This window comes from Sceloporus occidentalis, unplaced genomic scaffold (assembly GCF_023333645.1).
Source record: "Sceloporus occidentalis isolate IW3139 unplaced genomic scaffold, rSceOcc1.0.p SCAF_1, whole genome shotgun sequence".
In the NCBI taxonomy this organism is placed as follows: Eukaryota; Metazoa; Chordata; class Lepidosauria; order Squamata; family Phrynosomatidae; genus Sceloporus; species Sceloporus occidentalis.
In genome coordinates this window covers 180111366-180133752 of record NW_028316981.1, presented here as the reverse complement: position 1 = coordinate 180133752, position 22387 = coordinate 180111366, and the positions used below count along the sequence as shown (strand labels likewise).

Sequence of the window (22387 nt, the reverse complement as noted above, 5' to 3'; positions counted from 1 at the left end):
AGGATTGGAGAAAGTCTCAGCTTTGCTGATGACTCTCCTTCTCCAAACTTGCCCCCCCCCTTCACAGTGGGCGCACCGGTGACTTCTGCATAACAGCTTTACAGCAGCATGGGACCTGCAGGAACAGGTGGTGAGGTGAATCCCCTCCATGTCTTTGTTTCTCTGCATCACCTCTGCCCAGCCCGTTTTGGGCCAGGGGTCAGGGAGTCAGCTGGCTAGACGATATGAAAATTCCCCTTCTCAACATCTCTGCCCAGCCCGGTCAGCCAGAAGCCATGGGGAACAGTTTCTCTGCAGTACCTCTGGCCAGCCCGAAACAGGCCAGGGATCAGAAAGGCAAGCCAGTGAGAAGACACAGGATAAGGGGTGAGTACCAGGGCCCCTGCTCTCTGCAGACAACAATGAACCTTTGCCAGATCTAAAATACAATTAAACAATGTTAAATTTAAAACATAAAACATACTTAAAAACAATACAGTAGCTGTGGTGAAGTCAGAGGTCACCAGTTAGATTTTCCTTCTGATAGCCAGAGAACTATTCAGGAAAGGCCTGCCGGAAGAGATCCGTCTTTATAGCTCTTTTAAAGCTGTTTAGAGTGGTAATATGATGGATCTCGTCCGCCAGGCCATTCCACAGTCTGGGAACAACAGCTGAGAAGGTCCTCTGGGAGGTTGTAGACAGCCTTGTTTTACAAGGCTGTAACAAATTTTTCTCTGAGGATCTAAGTGTGCGGGGAGGATTATATGGAAGGAGCCAGTCCTAAAGATAAGTTTGACCCAAGCCATTTAGGGCTTTAAAGGTGATAACCAACATCGTGTACTGGGCCTGGAAACTGATGGGCAGCCAGTGAAGTGATCTTAAGATTGGTGTTATATGGTCTCTTCTGGATGTACCAGAGACCAGTCTGGCTGCCATGTTTTGAACTAATTGAAGTTTCTGGACCAAGCACAAGGGTAGCCCCATGTAGAGTGCATTGCAGAAATCAAGGCATGAGGAGAAGAGAAAGCATCTGTTTTGGGATATTTTGGAGGTCTGGGGAAGCCTCTAGCTCCTTCAGCCATAAGAAAGCTTCAGTGTGTAATTCAATGTGTAATTCAGCCATGACCCCAGATCAAATGTCTCTGCCTTCCCTTGGAATGTTTAGGGCACTGTTTGGCTACACCCTAGTCTATGGGAAAACAGATGTCACCAAGTAAAGTGAATTGATAAATTTTTGAATTTTCCATCTATTTGGTGGTCTACAGCTGTACGAAAAATATAAAATGACTTGGCTTTGTTAGTAGTGGAATGTATTGCTTTTACACACGGCCTAGGCCTGAAACTTTTATTTTAAGTCTCAAAGGAGCAAAGTCTCTTTGGTCAGGGAGTGAAATTCAACAATGTACATTCATTTGCCATTGAAATGGGTACACTGGCAGAATGGATTTTCCTTTTCCTTTCAACTAGAATAAGGGTGGGAGGTAGGGAAGGGAAAAGTCCCCTTCAGTGTGAGAAAGTTTGTGTTGTGTAGCATTGGGCTGCTGCCTATTGTTTATATTTGACACTCCACTTTCCAGCATATATAAACTGCAGCCGGAGCTTGAATGCTACATGATTGCAAGCACGTCAGTCTGATGGCATTCTTAGAGCAAAGAACTCTTCTGTATGAATTTTGGGACTTGGTTGAGGATCAGGCCTCTGATTAGGGCATGTGTGGGGAGTATACTGTTAGGCATGGCTAATTCTGCATTTTGGAGATCTGTTGCACTAACATTCATGGAAGATAGGAGCAGAGAATCTCTATGAAAGTGGAAAAAGTGAATAGATTATCACCCCCCCCCCCCAACATAAATAATACAGGGTCCTCTCCCACCAAGACCACCAACTGTAACTCTCTTTGAAACCTTGCAACACATCATTTTTACCACATTTCCAAAGTACTTGCACTTGCAATCTGATGTTAGTAGCCGCCACCCCCTCCTCACTCCCAGATGCTACACTTTGCAACCTTCTCATTTCCAAAATTCTAAAGTTCTTCCACTTTCAATCTGATGTGGAAGGATAGTGAAGGGGGGGGGGGATGAAAAGACTTTGGAAAAGTGGGAGATGGAAAGTCTGGCAAAGTGGGAAAGAGAGTGTGTTGCTTTTGATTGGCTGGGAGTGAGGCTGAAGAGGAGTGGAATAGTCAAACCTGCAAATGTGGGAGGGTTCCTGTATTAGATGATTACTGAATTGATCAAACTTGGCACAGTTTCATCTTCTCAGGGAATACCTTTTTAGTTTGATCTGTTTTGCCAGTGAATTGGGAAGTCATATTAAGATTTGAAATATCAGTACTTACATAGTAGGTTCGACAATTCACAACAGTGTGTTCCCTAGCATGATTTTTTTTCTTTCTTCTTTGTCTTGTGGGAGACAGATTTATTTTACAATAACATTCTTTTGGCACCTTTATTTTTCATCTCAGTTTTCCCCTTTTATTGCTACTCCTCTGTTGAAATGTACTTTCTAGATTTCCTAGAAACAGTTACTTGCTTTATAGGATGTGTAGGCAAAGTTTCGGTCATGAGCAGCATACAGACCTGTAAGGTTTGTTTTGTTAGATGTCACCTTGGCTCCTGCTTGTCTGGTATTGATGGATACTTTTCAGTTTGTGCAACCTGAAGGTGTGGACAGGATCCTTGGAGAGGTGAGGGCCACCACATCTATTCTAGACCCTTGCCCTTCTTGGCTTATTAAACAGGCCAGAGGAGGACTGGTGGAGTGGGTAAGGGAAGTGATTAAATGCCTCTTTACAGCAAGGCAGAATTCCAACATGCCTTAAAGAGGTTGTGGTAAGGCCTATTTTGAAAAGAAACTTCCCTGGATCCGACTGTATTGGATAATTACAGACAAGTCTCCAATCTCCCATTTCTGGGCAAGGTGTTAGGGTTAGGGTTAGAGCGTGTGGTGGCCTCTCAACTCCAGGCGTTCCTGGATGAGATGGGTTATCTAGATCCATGTCAGTCTGGTTTCAGACCTGGCTATGGGACAGAAGCCGCTCTGGTCACCTTGGTGGATGACCTAAGCAGGAACTGGACAGGGGGAGTCCCTGTTGGTTCTACTGGACCTCTCAGCGGCTTTTGATACCATCAACCATGGTATCCTTCTTAGTCGTCTTTCTGGGTTGGGGCTTGGAGGCACTGTTCTACAGTGGTTCCATTCTTTCTTGAGGGGGGGGGGTGCTCTCAGAATATGGTGCCGGGGGATACCTGTTCGACTCCTTGGCCATTGGCCTGTGGGGTCCCTCAGGGCTCAGTCCTGTACTCTATGTTTCTGAACATCTACATGAAACCACTGAGAGAGGTCATCTGGAGTTTTGGAGTAGGGTGTCACTTGTATGCTGATAATACTCAGCTCTATCACTCCTTTTCACCAAATTCCAAGGAAGCTGTTTCTGTCGTAAACCAGTGTCTGGTAGCTGTAATGGACTGGATGAGGGCAAACAAATTGAAGCTTAATCTAGATAAGACAGAGGTGCTCCTGGTCAGCCAAAAAACAAATCTGGGAATAAGGATTCAGCCTGTGTTAGATGGGGTTACACTCCCCCTGAAAATTCAGGTTTGTAGTTCTGGGTAGTTCTGAGCTTGGAAACCCAGGTATCAGTGGTGACCAGGAGTTCTTTTGCACAGTTAAATTTGTGTGCCAGCTGCTCCCGTTCCTTGTGAAGTCAAATTATTAGTATTATTATAGTTTATTTCTATAGCGCTGTAAATGTACACAGTGCTGTACATACAGATTATCAATCAATAAAAATATAAAACCTGTCAATGGCGTACAATCTACAAAATACATATAAACAGTAGGTAGTAATATAGAATAGAGTTAGTTATCTGGCCACGGTAGTGCATGCCTTGGTTACATCCTGGCTGGCTTTCTGTAATGTGCTCTATGTGGGGCTGCCTTTGAAAAGTGCTCAGAAACTTTAGCTGGTCCAGAGAGCTGCAGCCAAGCTGTTAACTGGAGTTGGCTACAGGGAGCATACAACTCCCTTATTGCAACAGCTCTATTGGCTGCCAGTCCATTTCCGGGCACAATTCAAAGTACTGGTTTTGACCTATAAACCCCTATATGGCTTGGGTTCAGGCTGTTTGAAGGACTGTATCTCCCTCTACGAGCTCGCCAGAGTATGAGATCATCTGGAGAGTCTCTTCCCTCTGTCCCACCACCCTCTCAGGTGCATTTGGGGGGAACAAGAGAGAGCATTTCAGTGGCTGCTCCCAAGCTTTGGAACTCCCTCCCTAAGGAGGCCAGGATGGCATTATCCTTACTATCCTTCCAACATCAGGTAATAATAATATTTATTTATTTATTTATTTATTTATATTCCGTTTAATCACTTGGAATCCAAGCGGATTACAACAATAAAAGAGGATACAGTTAAAATTCTAAAACCCCTATCCCTCCCCCCCAGTATAAAAACATAGTAATACTAAAAAGAGATTAAACCAAACAGATATTAAAACAGTAGGATAAAATCACAGTTAAAATCAATGGAAGATTTGTAAAAAAAGAACTGTATAGCGGGGACCAGATAGGATGGAAAAAGGGATGGAGAAAACGGGAGAGAAGTGGAGGGGGGGCAGGAAAATAGAGGTGGACCTAGTCTGGAAAGGCCTGCCGGAAGAGATCCGTCTTAATAGCTTTCTTAAAGGTTTCCAAGGTGGTAATCTGACGGATCTCATCCGGCAGGTCGTTCCAGAGTCTAGGAGCAACTGCTGAAAAGGAGCGCTGGGTCACTGCCGAAAGTCTAGTCCTCTGGTTGAAGCAGATTCTTCCCAGCAGAACGAAGAGTGCGGGGAGGATGATATGGGAGAAGGCGTTCCTGCAAGAAGTCAGGACCCAAGCCATGTAGGGCTTTAAAGGTTAAAACCAACACTTTATATCTTGCCCAGAAACTAACAGGCAGCCAGTGAAGGGATTTTAAAACTGGTGTAATGTGGGCAAATCTAGATGTGCCAGTAACCGGCTTGGCTGCCATATTCTGTATCAGTTGAAGTTTCCGAACTTGGCACAGAGGTAGCCCCGTGTAGAGCGCATTACAAAAGTCGAGCTGAGAGGTTACCAGTGCATGTACTACTGTTTCAAGGTCTACCCGCTCCAGAAAGTGGTGCAGTTGGTGTATCAGCCGAAGCTGAAAGCAAGTGCTCCTGACCGTCGCATCCACCTGAGCAGTCAGATGGAGAGATGAGTCTAGGAGCACCCCCAAACTGCGGACAGAGTCCTTCAGGGGAAGTGTGACCCCATCCAGAACTGGCTGACATAACTCCATTCCTGGATTGGGAGTCCCTATTACTAGTACCTCCATCTTACCTGGATTCAACTTGAGTTTGTTCTCCCTCATCCAGTCCATTACCAATTCAAGACAGGCATTCAGAGGAGAGATGCCTTCCTTAGTCACTGCATCAGTCTGAGACATAGAGAAATATACTTGGGTGTCATCAGTGTACTGATAACACCCGGCCCCATGTTTCCGGATGATCTCGCCCAGCGGCTTCATGTAAATGTTGAACAGCATTCGGGACAGAATCGCGCCTTGAGGGACGCCTGACCTGAGCTCTCTCTTGGCAGAATAACTGTCCCCAAGCGACACCATCTGGAATCTGCCAGAGAGGTAGGACTGGAACCACTGCAAAGCAGAGCCTCCGATTCTCACCTCTCTCAGCATACTATGGTCTATGGTATCGAAGGGTGCTGAGAGGTCCAAGAGCACCAGCAGGGTCACACTTCCCCTGTTGGTGCCCAGACGGAGATTGTTGACTAAGGCGACCAAGGCCGTCTCAACTCCGTAGCCTGCCCTAAAACCGGTTTGAAATGGATCTAGATCGTTTTATGCTTGTTGTTTGTCATCTTCAATCCCTATATTGGGAGAAAGCCGGGATATAAGATGATAATGATGATGATGGTGATGATGTTTTATTTTTTTGGTTGCTCCCTCTCTACCACCCTCAGTATGTTGGGGGGGGGGATCTGAACAGAGGGAGTTTGTTTTCTCTTTGGAGGCCTCTAAGAGGGGTGATTTTGCTTTCCCGACTGAAAAAATCAAGATTGAAGTAGGAATCTTGTGACTTTCAGGTTTTTTCCTCTTTTACTTTTGGGTTCTGGTGAGGCAATGACAGGTGGTTGGACAGAAATATGTTCTCTAATCAGCCAAAATTACCAACCCCTGGTCTAGAAGATGATGTGTTGAGGGTACAGATGCTTTGTGCCCCAGATTTTCTTCCTCTTTGGAAAACAACTGCCACAAGCCTGTAGCTGTTTGTTTTGAATATCCATATTTTGGTTAGAATCCTGATTGCAGATTTCCAGCATGCATCTGTAGTAATAATGAATATTGGAGGTGTGTAGCAAGATAAGGGCCAACACAAAGAGAGTAAGATATTGTGGGAAGTCCAGTTTTCAAGAGCATAACATGCCATATTCCAGTGTGATTTGGCAGAGAGATCCTGCATCTGTCTTTCTTCTGTCCTTGTGTCCCTTGTTGTGCTTAGCCTAGCCTATATATAGTCAATATAGTGTGAGTTTGCATTACTTTTGTATTGATGTTTGTACTACCACTGTTCTCTAAATAATCCCACTCACTGTCACCTTTCTCTCATTTTTGATTCACCAAGTAGGATCAGGAAGTGGAAAAGTTATAAAAATGAAAGTGGACCGAACTAAGCTGAAGAAAACGCCTACTGAGGCTGTAAGTATCATTTTTGTCATCCTGAGTTTGATGTAGAAACACTGTAAAGTGAATGTGCCCAATAGTTTGCAACAGGTGGAGATGAATTTTTGATAGTGTGCACAACAGTACAGCCTTGCCACTCATACCTGAATGTATTTTGGGTTGTATGGTAGCTGGCTGGTTGCAAGTTCTTTATAGCAGGAAAATCAAAATAGTGAGAGAAAGGAGGGAGCGAGTGCATACTGGGATGGTGGGGAAGGCAAAAATTGCTTGTAATTCTGAACCTACAGCTGCAGAAATTACCTTCCAGTCCAGGAATTACTTTAGCAGAAGGGGATTCTAAATGAATTCAAATGAAAGCCATGTCCCTTTGATCCTAAAGCAGATTGTGACTTCTGTGTGTCATTCCACTCAGTTTTAACAGTCTTGTGAATGTGTCTGTCAGAAGACCCACAAAGTATCCTTTTGAGAACATTGCATATATGATGCTTTAAGATTTACAGAAGAGATGGGGGCAGACAGGAGAGAAGAATATTGGGGGCTAGATTTTTTTGTTGTTGTTTGACAGTACAGTCAGCCCTTTGTATCTGGGGGGGGGGGGGGGTTCTTGTTCTGGACACACACACACATCCCGTGATTACCAAGAACCCTGGGACCTCAAGTCCCGTTATTTTTAATGGTGGCGCACCACACGTGTGGCCACCATTGTGGAGAACAGGGAAAGGGGCATCAACCCACAGATACAAAGGGCTGACTGTATTTAATCTAGGTTTTTGAAACAATTTCCTTCCTCTGTAGCAGTGGAACTCAGAAACTTTTTACTCTGGAAACCCCCCTTGATATCTACATGTGGACATCATGCTCATAAGGAAATAAAATCATTCAAATTACAATTCAATATTTAACTCAAGGCATGCATAAATTCAGTATTTAACTCAAGGCATGCGTAAATGTTAAATATAAAAAAGGTAGGAAAGAAAGAGAAGGAATCAGAGCCTCCAGCTCCTGTGCTCCCCCTTGAGCAACTCTCGCACACACCTCCCCGAGGGTCCTGACTCACTGTTTGATAACCCCTGCTCTACAGTCATCACGTTATAGTGAGATGTGTTATTTTTGTGATTTCTTTTGTCTCCAGCCTGCAGATTGCAGAGCTTTGATAGACAAACTCAAAGTTTGCAATGATGAACAGCTGCTGTTGGAACTCCAACAGATCAAAACATGGAATATTGGAAAGGTGAGTAGTGACAGTTAACTCTATAGTGTGCTTATTAATGTTATACACCTTATTTATTGTTTTGCAGAAAATGCAAAAACCATGTATTTGTGTTTATGGTGAGGCATTATGATGCAAGCTGGAGGATGGCATGGTTTTCAAATAAACATGGTTGGCTCCAGGGGACATCAGTTTGTAATGTTGATCCATCCCTAATTTCATAAAGCAGTTTTACAGCCCAAGTCTCTGTAGGTTTACTTGAATTGCGGTGCGACAAGCATGCATAACTTCTTGAATTTAATTACAGGGCGCCCCTGTCATACACAGGTGTGCTATATGCAGCTTTCAGTTGGGGTGAGAAAGGGGCAGCGCATCCCATAGGGACGAATGGGGTGTGCGTCGCCGTGTGCCCCTGCAAGATCTGACAAGCCAGTTAGGGAAAGTGGGCGAAGGGGATGTTGAGGTCCCCCAAGACAAGAAGTCAGGGGGACTCCAGCACCAGCTCTGAGACTAGCTGTGGCAGCTCGGCCAGGGAGTCCTTAGACTACAGGGTGGACGGTGGACCAACAGAATCCCCAGACTGTCCTTAGCCTTCAGGATCAGATAATCTGTCTTCTGGACAGGTCTCCTGGTCAAAGTGATAGTATTCTTGTAGACCAGTGCCACTCCCCCCCTTCGCCCACTTTCCCTAACCTGCTCCTGAACCGCATACCCGGCAGGGAGGGCCTTAGCCAGGTTACGGTGCTGTCCTCTCCTGCCAGGTTTTGGTAAAGCAGGCCAGGTCGGTATTCTCTTCTTCTAACAAATCATGAATGATATGAGATTTGTTCTTTACCGACCTGGCATTGCATTGTGGTATGGTTGGAATGACCCTCGGATCTTTCGGGCTAACAGGGTGGGTAGTAGCCAGGATAGATTTCAAACATCGATCTCTTCTTCTTTCATGTTTCATTCCCACTCTGTTAATGCTATATCTCCCGTTGCCCCACACTACTTCATTTGGCCTCCCTCTGTCAGCGTCTGCGTCATTACAATTTAAGCTAGCCTTGCTCTTGCCCCTGCTCACTGCCTTGCTCATGGAATACATTTGTCTGATAACTAGAGAGAATGGAGGCTGTAACAGATTAATCTTCTGCTCCCTCAGAGATATGATGGGCGCTTGTCCAGGAAACCTGTGGTGCAAGTTATTGTCATTGAGCCAGGTTGTCAACGGAAATTTTTTTTCCCCTTTTTTAGTGTGAACTTTACCATTGGGTGGACCTGCTAGACAGATTTGATGGCATCTTGGCAGATGCTGGGCAAACTGTGGAGAACATGTCTTGGATGCTGGTGTGTGACCGGCCAGAGAGAGAACAGCTGAAATCTCTGCTGCTTTCAGTGCTGAACTTCACTGCCCTGCTCATAGAATACAGTTTTTCTCGTCACTTGTACAGCTCTATTGAGGTAATGATCTATAAAGAAGTAGGGTGGGGTTTGAGTGAGTAGGAGAGCCTTACATCATGTGTCAGAACAAAATGTGAGGCCATTTGATGGGTTGGGGGAAGAATGACAGGGGTTGAAAAAGGTTCCCCCACTACTATTCCCAGAAGGCTTTGTCAGTGGTTGTGTTGACTGATGGATTCTAGGATATTTAGTCCAAAAAATAATGTTTTTAAATTCTGTCATCCTCCCAACAGACACAGAGCCTCATGCTATTTCTATAAACTCTGAGGAATTATAATGTTAGCGGATGTGGTGAGGGAGATGGGCTCGACATTTCTGTTTAACTACTTAGTATTTATGTAGTTTTAAAAATATCAAGTGTTTTACATAATATTTAGTTACATTTTAAGAAGTGTATAAGATTGTCTAGTACTACTATCCTCATATTGTTAGTTAAGGCAGTTGAGGAATACTAGGTTACATAAGGCCAAATCAAGTTTTCATTTGACTTGAAGACTTCTGGTTCATCAGTTCATCTCTTATCCACAAACAGCAGTGCAATGGTACTACAAACAAAAGACACTGAGTTCCATTCAAATGGGAACATTGAAATCTCTGTGATAATTAGGGTGATAGTGGCTTCAGGTATGTGTCATGTACTCTCTCCTGTTTTCATCTAGCACTTGACAACGCTATTGGCATCCTCTGATATGCAAGTGGTACTTGCAGTGCTAAACCTTCTGTATGTGTTTAGTAAACGTTCCAATTACATCACCCGCCTGGGCTCTGACAAAAGGATGCCTCTTCTGTCTCGGCTGCAGCATTTGGCAGAGGTAAGCGGAATCAAATACACAAGAAAGCTGCTGTTCATGGCCTTATGACTTCCCCAGTTCATGCCCATTCTGAAAAATGTAATAGATGTATTACAATTATTCAGATCAGTTTTTGCGCACTCATTGTATTGACAGTTATTTGAGTATGAGACATCTTTTTCATATTCATTCAGAACAGCAAGAAACAAGCTATCTAGCATGTTTTGATTTTAAAAAATGCTCCCTGTATTTATACCTATAGACCTCAGACCTTAGATTTTCCACCTCTTTTTGAGCTGCCTGTATTAGCCCATCTTAAACATTGCTGCTTTGTATGTAAAGTGTTCCACAGATATCTGCCACTTGGATTATTCCCACTGCCAGAGTATCAAGGAAGATACAATACAGCGAGAGGCGGGATATAAATATTATTGTTGTTGTTGTTGTTGTTGTTGTTATTATTATTATTATTATTATTATTATTATTATTAAACAGTGGTACATGGAAAACTTATGTCCCTTTCTTTATGTGCTTTTGGGTGTTCTGTCTGTAGCTATTGAGGACATGTGTGCTGTTGGATAGTGACTGAAGACAGGGCACAGCATCCTCAACCTAGCTTAATTTCCATTGGGCCTGCTCTTGTGGCCTGTGTCAAAATGCAGGTTGCTTAAGTTGGCCGGTGTGATATTAACAAGGTAGGACAGATGGCACCTGGTGCAACTTACCTTCTGTTAAGCATTACGCTTTTGATTGCCATGTGGCAAATCAGCATGCAGAAGGGGAGTGTGACCTGTGACTAGCTTCAAAGCAACAATGTTTTTGGCAAATCAGATAGTTTTATAATCTGGGACCTGATTTTGTGATGAACACTTTCATATAAAATCGTTCAACACAAATTTTATCAGTAGTGTCAATAATTTTGGTGTCACCTGGTGTGGGTGGTGATGATACTGCCTTACCCTTCCTCCTACGTGCCCAGGCCACTGCTGAGGCAGCCCTCCCCCCATGTTTTCAGGGTCTAGTATGGCTGCAGCCACACCAGACCATGAAGATGCTGCTCCCCCAGCAACAGCTGCTACTGAAGGAGACGGCTTTGCAGCCTCCAGAAGACCTGTTTAGGATCCTGTGTGGTTGCTGGGCAAGTAGGAAAGTGTCCTTTCTTGTTTGCCCAGTAGCCGTGCCAGTACCTCAGATAATCGTATAAGATGAGGAGATTTTAAAGAGAACATAGTTCAAGCTTTCTGTTCTTACCAGGTGTGTATATGTTTGATGGGCCATTTTAGCATTTTGTGATGCTATTACATAAATTTACAGTGCCATATAAATAAAGCTTAATAATAATAATAATAATTTCCCTTAAGCATTTATCAGGATTTTAAATGCAGCAGTGAGTAGAACAGGACAGGCAAAAAAAACCCTGTGTTTTGTTCATTTTTTGTTTTTTAAATTCATTTTTCTTAAAATTGTAGAGTAATACACAGAATGAAATAACAGGTAAAGAAGAAAAACAGAAAACCTTTATACAACAGTTTATAAATAATAACTATATCTAACAAGTCTTTCCATATACTCATGAGACAGAGGAGACAAAAATTTGCATTGTCGGTTGTTCTTTTTTTCTCTATTGAGTTTAATCAAGATGTACAGCTGTGCTTTTTGAAATTATGTTCCAATTTTTGGTATGTTTTGGAGGTTTTGCTTACATTCATGGCTTTCCCCTTTTGTTCTGTAGAGCTGGGGTGGCAAGGAGAATGGCTTTGGTCTTGCAGAATGTTGTAGAGATTTGCACATGCTGGTAAGTGCCCTGTTTTGAGTTTTGAGTTTACCATTCTGCAATTGGTAGCTTGGTTCTTGGCATGTGATGTTAATTTCCACTTGCTTCCTTACATCCTTGCCCAATTGCTAGTTTAGTACCTCTCACCCTGTTGTTATTTAAAGTAGCATTGGCAAACAGTTGGTTATCTGCTCTTGTGGAAGACAAATCTGGCTTTTGTAGTGAACAAGAGTCCAACAAAACATGGTATATTGGAGTTAAAACAACAAACACTATCTGGAATGGGCTTTCTGAAGGTTATATCTTCAAATAACCTTTTAGAGTAAGGAAAGGAGATATTGAAATTGTCAGGTTCTGTTTAGGTTAGTTTTTTGCTAGTGTGTGCATTCTTACTTTGAGAGGGGGACCAATATGTGGTATCAGGAGGAACATTTAGAAGCTTTGGAAATACTTGGATAGGATTTTGAGGTGCATTTTCCCTTTCTCAGTGTACCTAATTCTTGCCCCTACTATGATAATCTCTTGAACTGATAGAGATGCCAACTTGGATCTGTTACCAGTCTTGTTACCAGTCATGTTACCAGTCTACAGCCCCTGTTGCTTTAAAACGTGCTGGCATTGTCTTTGCTGCTGGAGGAGAGGAGAGGAGACCAGGCTACAGTTTTAACTGGCTGCACTCTGGAAGGAAGCAGCATTGTTTTGGGTAGAATTGTACATTTCGAAGAGCTTTGTTTTTCTGGATAATAAAAGGAGCCATCTCTTTACAACATAAACATTCTGGATCTCAATCCTTACAGAGATTATTTCTTGCCCTAGTGGATTAGTACTGTAGTGTCAGCACAGTTGCTGTCTCACCAAAACAGTGAGTTACTCTAAACCTCTGGAATAGGAAGTAAAGCATTCGGTAAGGCCCTTGCTGCAACATGCATTGAGATGCCCCAAGTAACTTTTTTGTAATACCTGTCAGGGCTCATGTGTTGTGAGTCATTTTTCAAAAATCCCTCCTTTTGCCTGAAGCTAGAAATTTCCCCCTTTATCTGCTATAACTATCAGAGTAAGCTTACACGGTGAGATGCAGAGATGATTGGTTTTGTGTATGCATAGACAGACACATTGTGTTAGGCTGCTGGAAACAACATGCAAACAGACCATTCTTTATTTTTTGTGCATCTCTGAATATTGCTAGAATGTTCTGAATATCTCCAGGGCTCCTTCTGCATCCTCATATCTACATACCAAAGCCTAACGTCTTACATCTTACCTCTTCCTGCTTCTACTTGCACCAGATGCTGTAAGGAGAGTTGAGGGTGGATTGTTTTGTGCATAATGATACAGACTGCTGCAAACAATTTCAGTCCCAGGGTGCATTGTCCTTTGAGCTGGTCTCCATCCCTTCCTTCCCCCAGTGAAGAGAGAGTGGCTTGATTTTTTGGAGAGAGTGCTTGCCATCTGGTTTGTTCTGATTCCATACTGTGATCTGTACACAGAAATACCCTCCCAGTGCAACTACACTACACTTTGAATTCTATGCAGAGCCAGGGGCCGAGGTCAAAGTGGACAAAAGGGTGAGTCTCCTACAGACTTGTTCTTGTAGGGTTCTGTGGGAAGTGGGTGGGCATTGAATAGACGAAAAAGCTTAGGATGTTGCTCTCTGTTCACTCTGTAAAAGAAATACAGAGCTCCATTCCAAATAAGTGAATGCTAAGATGGAGGAAGTTACAATAGGTATGCTGGCAGCCAGTCTTCCTATTCTCAGCCGCATTCAGTAGCTTGATCAATTCAGTTGGAGGTTGTTGCAGACCAACCACCATATCCCTCTGCTCTAGGTTTTGTGTCATGTATTTGGATAGTTTGCTTTTCACTCTTAAAGATAGTGGTGATGGGTTAGGGATTCAGTGGTATTGAAGTCCCATTTATTTGCCCTTTTATCTCAAGGAGTGTTTGTGGTTCTATGTCTTGAGAATTTCTCTGATAGGTCTCTTGTGAGGTACAAACCCTTCAGATGCTGTCCTCCCTTCCCAAGTTGCATGCTAGGCTCTGTGGGTACATTTCTGCAGTATTTACATTACCCTGAGCATTCTGGTGAAAATCTGAGTAGATGACACACTTTGATAGCATTCCCAAGTCAACACATCAGTACAGGGTTGAGATTCCCTCAAGATTGCAAGCTAACTCCTCTGTCTGCCTGTGGAGACTTTTGCTTCTCTAAATGCTTACTTTTTCCTAGGCATCGATTTATGGGGCTGTAGTTTTCTCTCACATAGGGGTTGCCAGCACTGTAATACATGTTATGGTGTATTTGAATTACCCACAAAGGCCAGGTTGATTGTTAGCCAAAGCCACAGTTCAATACTGAGCTGTTGCTCCCGTGGGTCTTCCTTAAACATATCTATGCCATGGTTGCTACTGTGCCACAGCTTCTAAATGAGAGGTTGGATATGATTGCCAAAACCTTCTTGCTTTTTCTTCTCAGACTACCAGCAACACACTACATTATATCCACATAGAACAACTTGACAAGGTAAGGTATTCCCTGTCTCTTCAACAGTGGAATATTCAATTTTATATTGCCTTTTGTATTATTAGATTCTAAGCAGTTGGTTTTCTCAATGCAGATTTCAGAAAGCCCCTCTGAAATTATGGAATCTCTCACCAAAATGTACAGTATCCCAAAGGATAAACAGGTATGTTGAAGCAAGGAGCAAATTTGGTACTCAGTGTGTTACAGAATGAAGTTTCTGGTTTGATGTAAGGGGAGAAATAAATTAACTGAATTCGAGAAAACAGACAATTTAGTTGAGAATCCTAAGTCCTGTAGTATTTGGAATTCCTTTAGCATTTGGAATTATTTCAGGCTCGAAAGGGCACGCTATGAATTGAGGTTTCTAGATTCAGTTCCTATTGCATGCTGCTATCCTAGGAATGATGACCATCCTTTGTTTTCAGTATGGAATGATTGAAATGAAAGACCTTTTACATTGTTTTCATTAATGTTAGCAAAGGATTGATTGACTTTAGATGGCAGCGGACATCATCTGGAATTACATCCATCTCTTTGGAGTAACATCTATATCTGAAGCTAAATATGGGCGCTGGGGTGATAAATATGGGTGTCCTGGTGCTGCTTATGGGTTTTCTATAGACATCTGACTAACCACTGTGGGAATGAAATGTATGGATTAGATCTTTGATCTTGTCCAGAAAGGCTGATCTTATGTCCCTAGATGATAGAACTGTCATCCAGGGAAGGGTGACATTTTGAATATCTCTTTAAGGTTTAAAAACAACAAATAGACTGTTAGGATGTTGAAGAGATAGATTTGTACCCTACCCCTTTGCTAGTTCTCTTCCTAGCGTATATGGGCATTGGGGAGTATTCTAAAATGCAGCACGTCCAAGCTGAGGCAGTGCAGCTCATACTACTTCATTCTGCTTCATGGGTAGAATTGGAAGATATGACTGTTGGCCAGGCATGAGAGTGTGAGGGCTGTCTGGTTGTGGTTAGGTGCTGGGAACATTGCTATAGCCCTGTTAATTATTTTCTTCTTGTAGATGCTGCTGTTTACACACATTCGCCTGGCCCATGGTTTTTCCAATCATAAAAAACGATTGCAAGCTGTTCAGGCCAGACTGCATGCCATTTCTATATTAGGTGAGTATGACAACAGCTAGGTTCTTTTCAGTTGCACAGAGTTAAGCATGTATTAAAAATGCAGGAAACAAACAGCCAAATCTGTAAATGCAAACTGAAAGCCAGATTTGCCCCACTCCACCCCATTGACAATAACCGGTAATAAAAATCAATGCATACAGCATTGATAAATATTACTTTCAAGGATCAAAAGCCAAGGACAAATCTGTGAAAAATGTTTGAGACATTTACAGTTCAGCAGTGACACTAGCACTGCCTAGTATTTACTGCTTCCCTGGGGGAACCGTCATTCTGCTGTTGTTGAGCGCATCTTCTCCATCTTCTCTGTACTCTTGTTACAATCACCTCCACAATTTTATTCATTGTTCTGTATAAATCTTGGAAAGACAAAGACCTTCAAAAGCATCTTGTCATTCTTTGTTACATGAAAACTAAAAGCAGCATGGGAAGAGCATTCAGAGCAAGATGTACCCTAAAATGTTGGTCCGGATTGGCTGGGGAGACTGTCTCCAGACAAATGGCCTTTTGTGTTCAGGAGTGGCAAGAATTACACTTTACCAGCAAATCTTTTCTTTGTTTCTGATGTCACTGATGTTTTATATACCAGAGTAGCACATTATTCAAGCCAAGAGTGGTTGTTGGTGGCCATCTTGTTTATTAGATGATGCTGGTACAAATAGCATATAAGATAGATAGAGAAACTCATACAGTACAAGCATTACAAGATAGATATATCCATTAAATTTTCTATTTCAGTTTGTTTATATCTAACAGTCATGGTCTACTTACATCTGTTAAAATAAACAAGGATTCCTGTATCCATCTGCATTTATTAAAAAGTGTGATGTTGAAATAACTGCTTAATCCCCCTGACCCAGAAAATAGCACCTTTATTTAATAATAGTCAAACCAGTCCCATTCTGTATGAAAAAAATTAAAATTTTAAAATATCCAAGATAAGTATATCTATCTGCAATTATAAAACATTTTAGCATACTGTTCTTTATTTCTGGCATAAAATATGCATGTTGACCCTTCCCTCCCCCCTCACAACTATGAAGAAAAATGATCAGTTTCTTTCCTGAAACATATTTGTTAGCCTCACCTTCAGACCTTTCTCCTCTCTTCTTTTCACCTTGGAACAACATCCCTAACAAACTCACCAACCTCCAGTATTATTTCCTGGAAAATGCCTTTGAAATTAAATTTCTTTTTGGACCAAAAGCACTTCATGATCTGGCATCAGATTTTCTTTATATGAAAAACATAATTACTACTAACACAGAGTTTAGTATTAATTTCTGTGTGCTTAAACCACAGGCCTTGAAAGTATGACCTGTGAGCTGCATGGAGTCCCCACCCCCATTCTTGCAGTCTAAATGCCCCAAATCATACTTAGAAGAAAATATGCCCATCAAATTCTTCAAAGTGTTACCTGGGAAAGAGTTATGTATTAAAACAACCCAATGGAACTCCAGGGACTTAATAGGTTAAAAACTGGCTAAAAACCAAGGACGTAGCTTCCTGATTGCATGTTGTCTGATATAATTGTAGTTATAATTGTATCATGGAATCAGAAATGGGCAACACTGTAGTTACTCATGGCTCAAACTGTAGAAGCTCATGCTTCTGAATTTTGAGTTGGATGCCATCACTATATCACTTGTTCAAGTGACACTTCAGCTATGTTTCTGCATCACCCAGCTCTTGCAAATTCTTAACAGTCTCTCTCTTTCCACAGTATATTCAAATGCCTTGCAGGAATCTGCCAACAGCATACTGTACAATGGGTTGATAGAGGAGCTAGTGGATGTACTGCAAATAACAGATAAACAATTAATGGTAAGTAACCTATGCTGGCCTGCCTACCTAGTCCATATTTGAGGAAGGAAACACAACTTTGTGTGCCTCACTTTTAGCTCCTTCCAAAAGATGTAGGGATTGAATTGGATTGGTAGGACTGATATTATCAGGTTTTATGTTTTGCTATTGTATTTCCTTGAGGTTGCCACTGCTGTGTTTCACATTCTTGTGGAATTCTCTGCCCCTGTCTGGAAATGAGAAGCTTATTTTGGTATTAATAAATTAGCATAAAGCTTGTCAGAGCCTACATGTCTAATCGCTCCTGTTTTTCCTTAACAGGATATTAAAGCTGCCTCTTTGAGGACGTTGACTTCAATTGTGCACTTGGAGCGGACTCCAAAACTCAGCAGTATTATTGACTGCACGGGAACTGCCTCGTACCATGGATTTTTGCCAGTCTTGGTCCGAAACTGTATACAGGCCATGATTGGTTAGTGTATCTGCTTTTCGGGTACAGGAGATAATTCATTGTGCTTCTGCTTGTTGCTGCTTGTGAACTCTAATGCTTGTCCCCCTATTTTCCAGATCCCTCAATGGAGCCATATCCTCACCAGTTTGCCACAGCACTCTTCTCCTTCTTGTATCATTTGGCGAGCTATGATGCAGGAGGTGAAGCTTTAGTCTCCTGTGGCATGATGGAAGCCTTACTGAAGGTAATGTGTGCTCATAGGATTGACAGTTCCACAGAAGGAAGAAAACTGCTGCTAGGCTTCTGTTGAAAACAAAAATTGGATGTGTACTTCCAAGCATAGTCAAGAGAACATGAAAAACTAATATAATTACATATAATTTTTTTCTTCTTCACCTCAGTACCTGTATCCATCTCACTGCTGATTCTTCTAGAATGGCTTTCATTCCATTAAATAAAAGGCTAGAAAATCTTGAATACTAGCCGTATGAAGGGTTCTCCCCACAGTGTTTAATTTGAGACACTCTTTGGTTTGGAACTTTGGGCTATTGAGAACAAGAAATTAACTAGAGTAAAAAAAACGATCCATAGATTCTCCTTGACAAATATAAAATATTTGGCAGCATATCAAACAGGTCAGTGCATGTAAGCTTAGCTTCTGCTAATGTTAGTTGTGTTAGGGATGATGGGAGTTGCAGCTCTTCTCCTGGCTTTCACTCTCACCCCCCTGGTCAGCGGAAGAACAACCAGTTTGACCAGTAGCTCTGAGAATTGGCTGAAGATGTCTTCCAATCTTCTCTGAAGTCTGCTGGTTCTTGTTCAGCTCTCAAGACACCAGTCAACACAGTAGTCTTCTATAAAAGATCTACTTTTATTCTAATATATACACTATGCACAAAACAATTCACTACTCACAAAACTCACACTACTATACTCCTCAATACCCACACTACTATACTCCTCAATACCCACAAAATGTATTGCCATACATTATTGCTTATATAGGCATTTGTCTTTCCATTCATTATACAGTTGCCACCTCCTGGGCGTGTACATACATTATGATTGATATATCATACTTGGCTCAATCTTTACCTCACATTGCATCATACATTACTGTCCACTCAATGACTTTCAGGTGATATCAATTTGCACCTTTTCACTTTGTCCTTGCCACATGTGTTCTTGGCATTTAGGAACTTCTAATTACATTATATGCAACACCTATGTGCCATTTCAATAGCTTTTGCTGTGTCATGTTACTTTCAAATACATTCATATACATATTATATTTCTTGTGACTATATATCCCATGTTGCTTTTTCCTGACAAGTTGTATGGTAGCTGCAAACATCAGCATGATTTTAATCTGATTGTGGCCAGGCTATACAGCATCTGCCATGCCCCTGAAAGGTGCATAATGTCATGATTAATTAGATTAATGAAATGCTGGTTAAAATCCCCAGCACAGGTGATGAGCCTCATTGCTGGTCATTGACTTCCTGGTTTAAATGACATTTATCTAGGGCATGATGATCCCAACATTTTTCTTTTGGAACACAACTTGCAAGTGTCTCTTAAGAACTGAGGATCCTTGGATCAGTAAATTTGATACATTCAGTGGCTTTGGGGTATTTGATGTTTTTTGTGTTCTAATTTGTGTACCATTTGATCCCATAGGTGATCAAGTTCTTGGGAGATGAACAGGATCAGATCACTTTTGTGACCCGAGCTGTACGCGTGGTAGACTTAATCACAAATCTAGATATGGCAGCCTTTCAGTCTCATAGTGGCCTCTCTATCTTCATCTACAGACTAGAGGTAGGTTCTTTCACTTTAGTGTCTTGGCCATTCAGTGCTGAATCCTAACAAGTTGAGATCCTATTTACTTTTCAAATTGTCTTCCGCTCCAAGTAATCTAGATAAGTCTTGGCAATAAATCCCTTAACTGAAAATTCTTCTGCCAGGTTGGTAAATGAAGCTTGAGTGGTTAATGTCTCCTAGCTCTATCCAACTGGGTTCTCTGTACAGGAGCAAGTGAAGTCCATGGCAGGGAGGCAGAGATGCAGTGATGTACCCTGTCCTGTGCTGGATTCAAATATGTGCATTTAAATGTTGGTAACAGAGAGAAAATAGGGATTCTGTTGGAGTACCACTTGCCTGCTCCTCAGTAGTCTCCCTTCCTGAGCTGGTGAAAATGGTAGTGGGCAGCTGGGGAGCTTCTGACAATTGTGCTGAGGCCACTTTGGTAGGAGCAGTTCAGGACTTAGTATCCTCCATGAAAACCATGGGTCCATACTATCTGGCGTGAACCTGTGCTACTGGCCACACAGTAGAACAAGGGTGAACAACTGTGGGAGACTTTGAGGCTACATTAGTCCCCTGGCAGATTGTGTGTGGGGGGGAGGGGGCCTGTACCCCACCACCACAAAAAAGGGATTTTTGAACCTTGTGGGATCCTGAGGTGGACACATGTGGCCCATGGCCACATTCCCCCCCCCCCCCCCCCCCCCCCCCCAGTTCTCTAGACCTAGTTTTTCTATGTTGGTCAGGATGGTTGTGATCTAGGTTTGCAGGAACTTTTTGTAGTTTTTTTTTTTTTTTAATGGCTAGATGAGTGACTGGTGGGATTTAGGCTCACAAGAGCTGTGGAACTCTGAAGTGCTGGAGAATTGGTTTAAGATGGTTGGTCCCAGGCGTATGGATCCAGATCGATTTCTGACAATTATTGGGAAATTTTCTGTTGCCTTGGCAAGTGATCTGTCAAAGCCCTGGTTGATTTTTGGAATGGAGAAATGGCCAGACTAGTGGACACAATGCCCCTGGATGTCCCCTTTCACAGAATGGAGATAAAAAGCCTACTTTGTGGCAGTGGTGGCAATGAAGAAAGCTTATTTCTCTGCCATCATTTTATCTGCAGCTCTCTGAAATGAGCAGGGGCTTTCTGCACTCTGCTCTTCAAGAACAGATAATAAATAATAATAATAAATAAAATATTTATTTATAGCCCGCCTTTCCGTAGATCAAGGCGGGTTACAACAATAACAGTACAGAGTAAAAACACAATACACAGTAACAACAATTATACATTAAAATCACAATAGCAATATCGAACTAGCATAAGATGTTTACAACAAAAATAATGGTGAGGGGGAGGAAGGAGGCTACAAAGGGAGAAAGTTAGGGGAAAGCTGTTTGGAACAGGAAGGTTTTTAATTCCTTCCTGAACCACTCAAGGGAGGTGGCCGATCGGAGCTCACTGGGAAGCGCGTTCCAGAGCAAAGGAGCCGAGATGGAATAGGCTCTACGCGATGTTGTGGCGTATTTAGAATCTGAGACTGTCAGCAAATGCTTCCCAGCCGATCTGAGTGTGCGGGGCGGATTATATGGGGAGAGGCGATTCTCCAAGTACCCTGGGCCCAAGCCATTTAGGGCTTTATAGGTGATAACCAACACCTTGTATTGCGCTCGGAAGCGAATGGGCAGCCAATGGAGATCTTTTAATACCGGTGTTATATGGGTGGCCCTGGAAGATCCAGTGACCACTCTAGCTGCCATATTTTGAACCAACTGTAGCTTCCGGGTATGGTACAAGGGTTGCCCCATGTAGAGCGCATTACAGAAATCCAAACGAGAGGTTACCAGAGCGTGTACCACCGTTTCAAGGTCCCTCCGGCCCAGGAAGGGTCGCAGCTGGCGTATCAACCGAAGTTGAAAACAGGTGCGCCTGACAGTCGCATCCACCTGAGATGTACGGTGGAGCTACGAGTCCAGGAGCACCCCCAGACTGCGAACAGAGTCCTTCAAGGGGAGCGTGACCCCGTTCAGGACAGGTGGACAAACCTCCAATACCGGACCGGGGGAACCTATCACGAGCACTTCTGTTTTCTCTGGATTCAGTCTCAGTCTGTTTTCCCTCATCCAGCCCATTACCGAGTCTAGACAGGCATCAAGAGGAGAGATGCCATCCCTGGTCACTACATCAGTCGGAGACACAGAGAAGACTATTTGGGTGTCATCAGCTTACTGATAACACCGCGCCCCATGCCTCCGGATAATCTCTCCCAGCGGTTTCATGTAAATGTTAAATAGCATGGGGGACAGAATAGCTCCCTGAGGGACACCAGATGTAAGCGCCCTCTTGTTGGAGCACTCGTCCCCCAGCTGCACCATCTGGAATCTGCCTGAGAGGTAGGAACGGAACCACTGGAGCACAGTGCCCCCGATTCCCAGCTCTCTCAGGCATTCCAGAAGGATACCATGGTCAATGGTATCGAAAGCCGCTCAGATGTCCAAGAGCACTAACAGGGACACGCTACCCCTGTCCATGCCCAGACGGAGATCATCGACCAGGGCGACCATGGCAGTCTCAACTCCATAGCCCGCCCGGAACCCAGTTTGAAATGGGTCAAGATAATCAGTATCATCCAAGATCAATTGAAGCTGGATTGCAACTGCCCTCTCGATCACCTTCCCCAAGAAAGGCAATAGCGAAACTGGCCAATAATTGTTATGCATCAGGGGGTCTAGGGAGGGCTTTTTTAACAGCAGTT

General features: G+C 42.9%; 1 protein-coding gene across 9 annotated transcripts in view; it reads left to right on the top strand.

Annotated features, from left to right (window-relative positions):
- LOC149322916 (E3 ubiquitin-protein ligase HUWE1) overlaps positions 1-22387 on the top strand; it is a 131742-nt gene that overhangs the window by 24155 nt on the left and 85200 nt on the right. For 7 of the 9 annotated variants that reach the window (XM_089484709.1, XM_089484703.1, XM_089484706.1 and 4 more), the window contains exons 3-15: positions 6636-6706; positions 7824-7922; positions 9138-9344; positions 10004-10156; positions 11869-11931; positions 13398-13475; positions 14384-14431; positions 14526-14594; positions 15463-15562; positions 17304-17404; positions 17705-17855; positions 17951-18078; positions 19515-19655. In XM_089484709.1, the coding sequence (XP_089340835.1) occupies positions 6662-6706; positions 7824-7922; positions 9138-9344; positions 10004-10156; positions 11869-11931; positions 13398-13475; positions 14384-14431; positions 14526-14594; positions 15463-15562; positions 17304-17404; positions 17705-17855; positions 17951-18078; positions 19515-19655 (1383 nt within the window). In that variant the 5' untranslated portion in view covers positions 6636-6661. Of the gene's footprint in view, positions 1-6632; positions 6707-7823; positions 7923-9137; positions 9345-10003; positions 10157-11868; positions 11932-13397; positions 13476-14383; positions 14432-14525; positions 14595-15462; positions 15563-17303; positions 17405-17704; positions 17856-17950; positions 18079-19514; positions 19656-22387 lie in introns of all 9 variants that reach the window. The other 2 variants (XM_089484702.1, XM_089484705.1) reach the window with 2 other exon arrangements.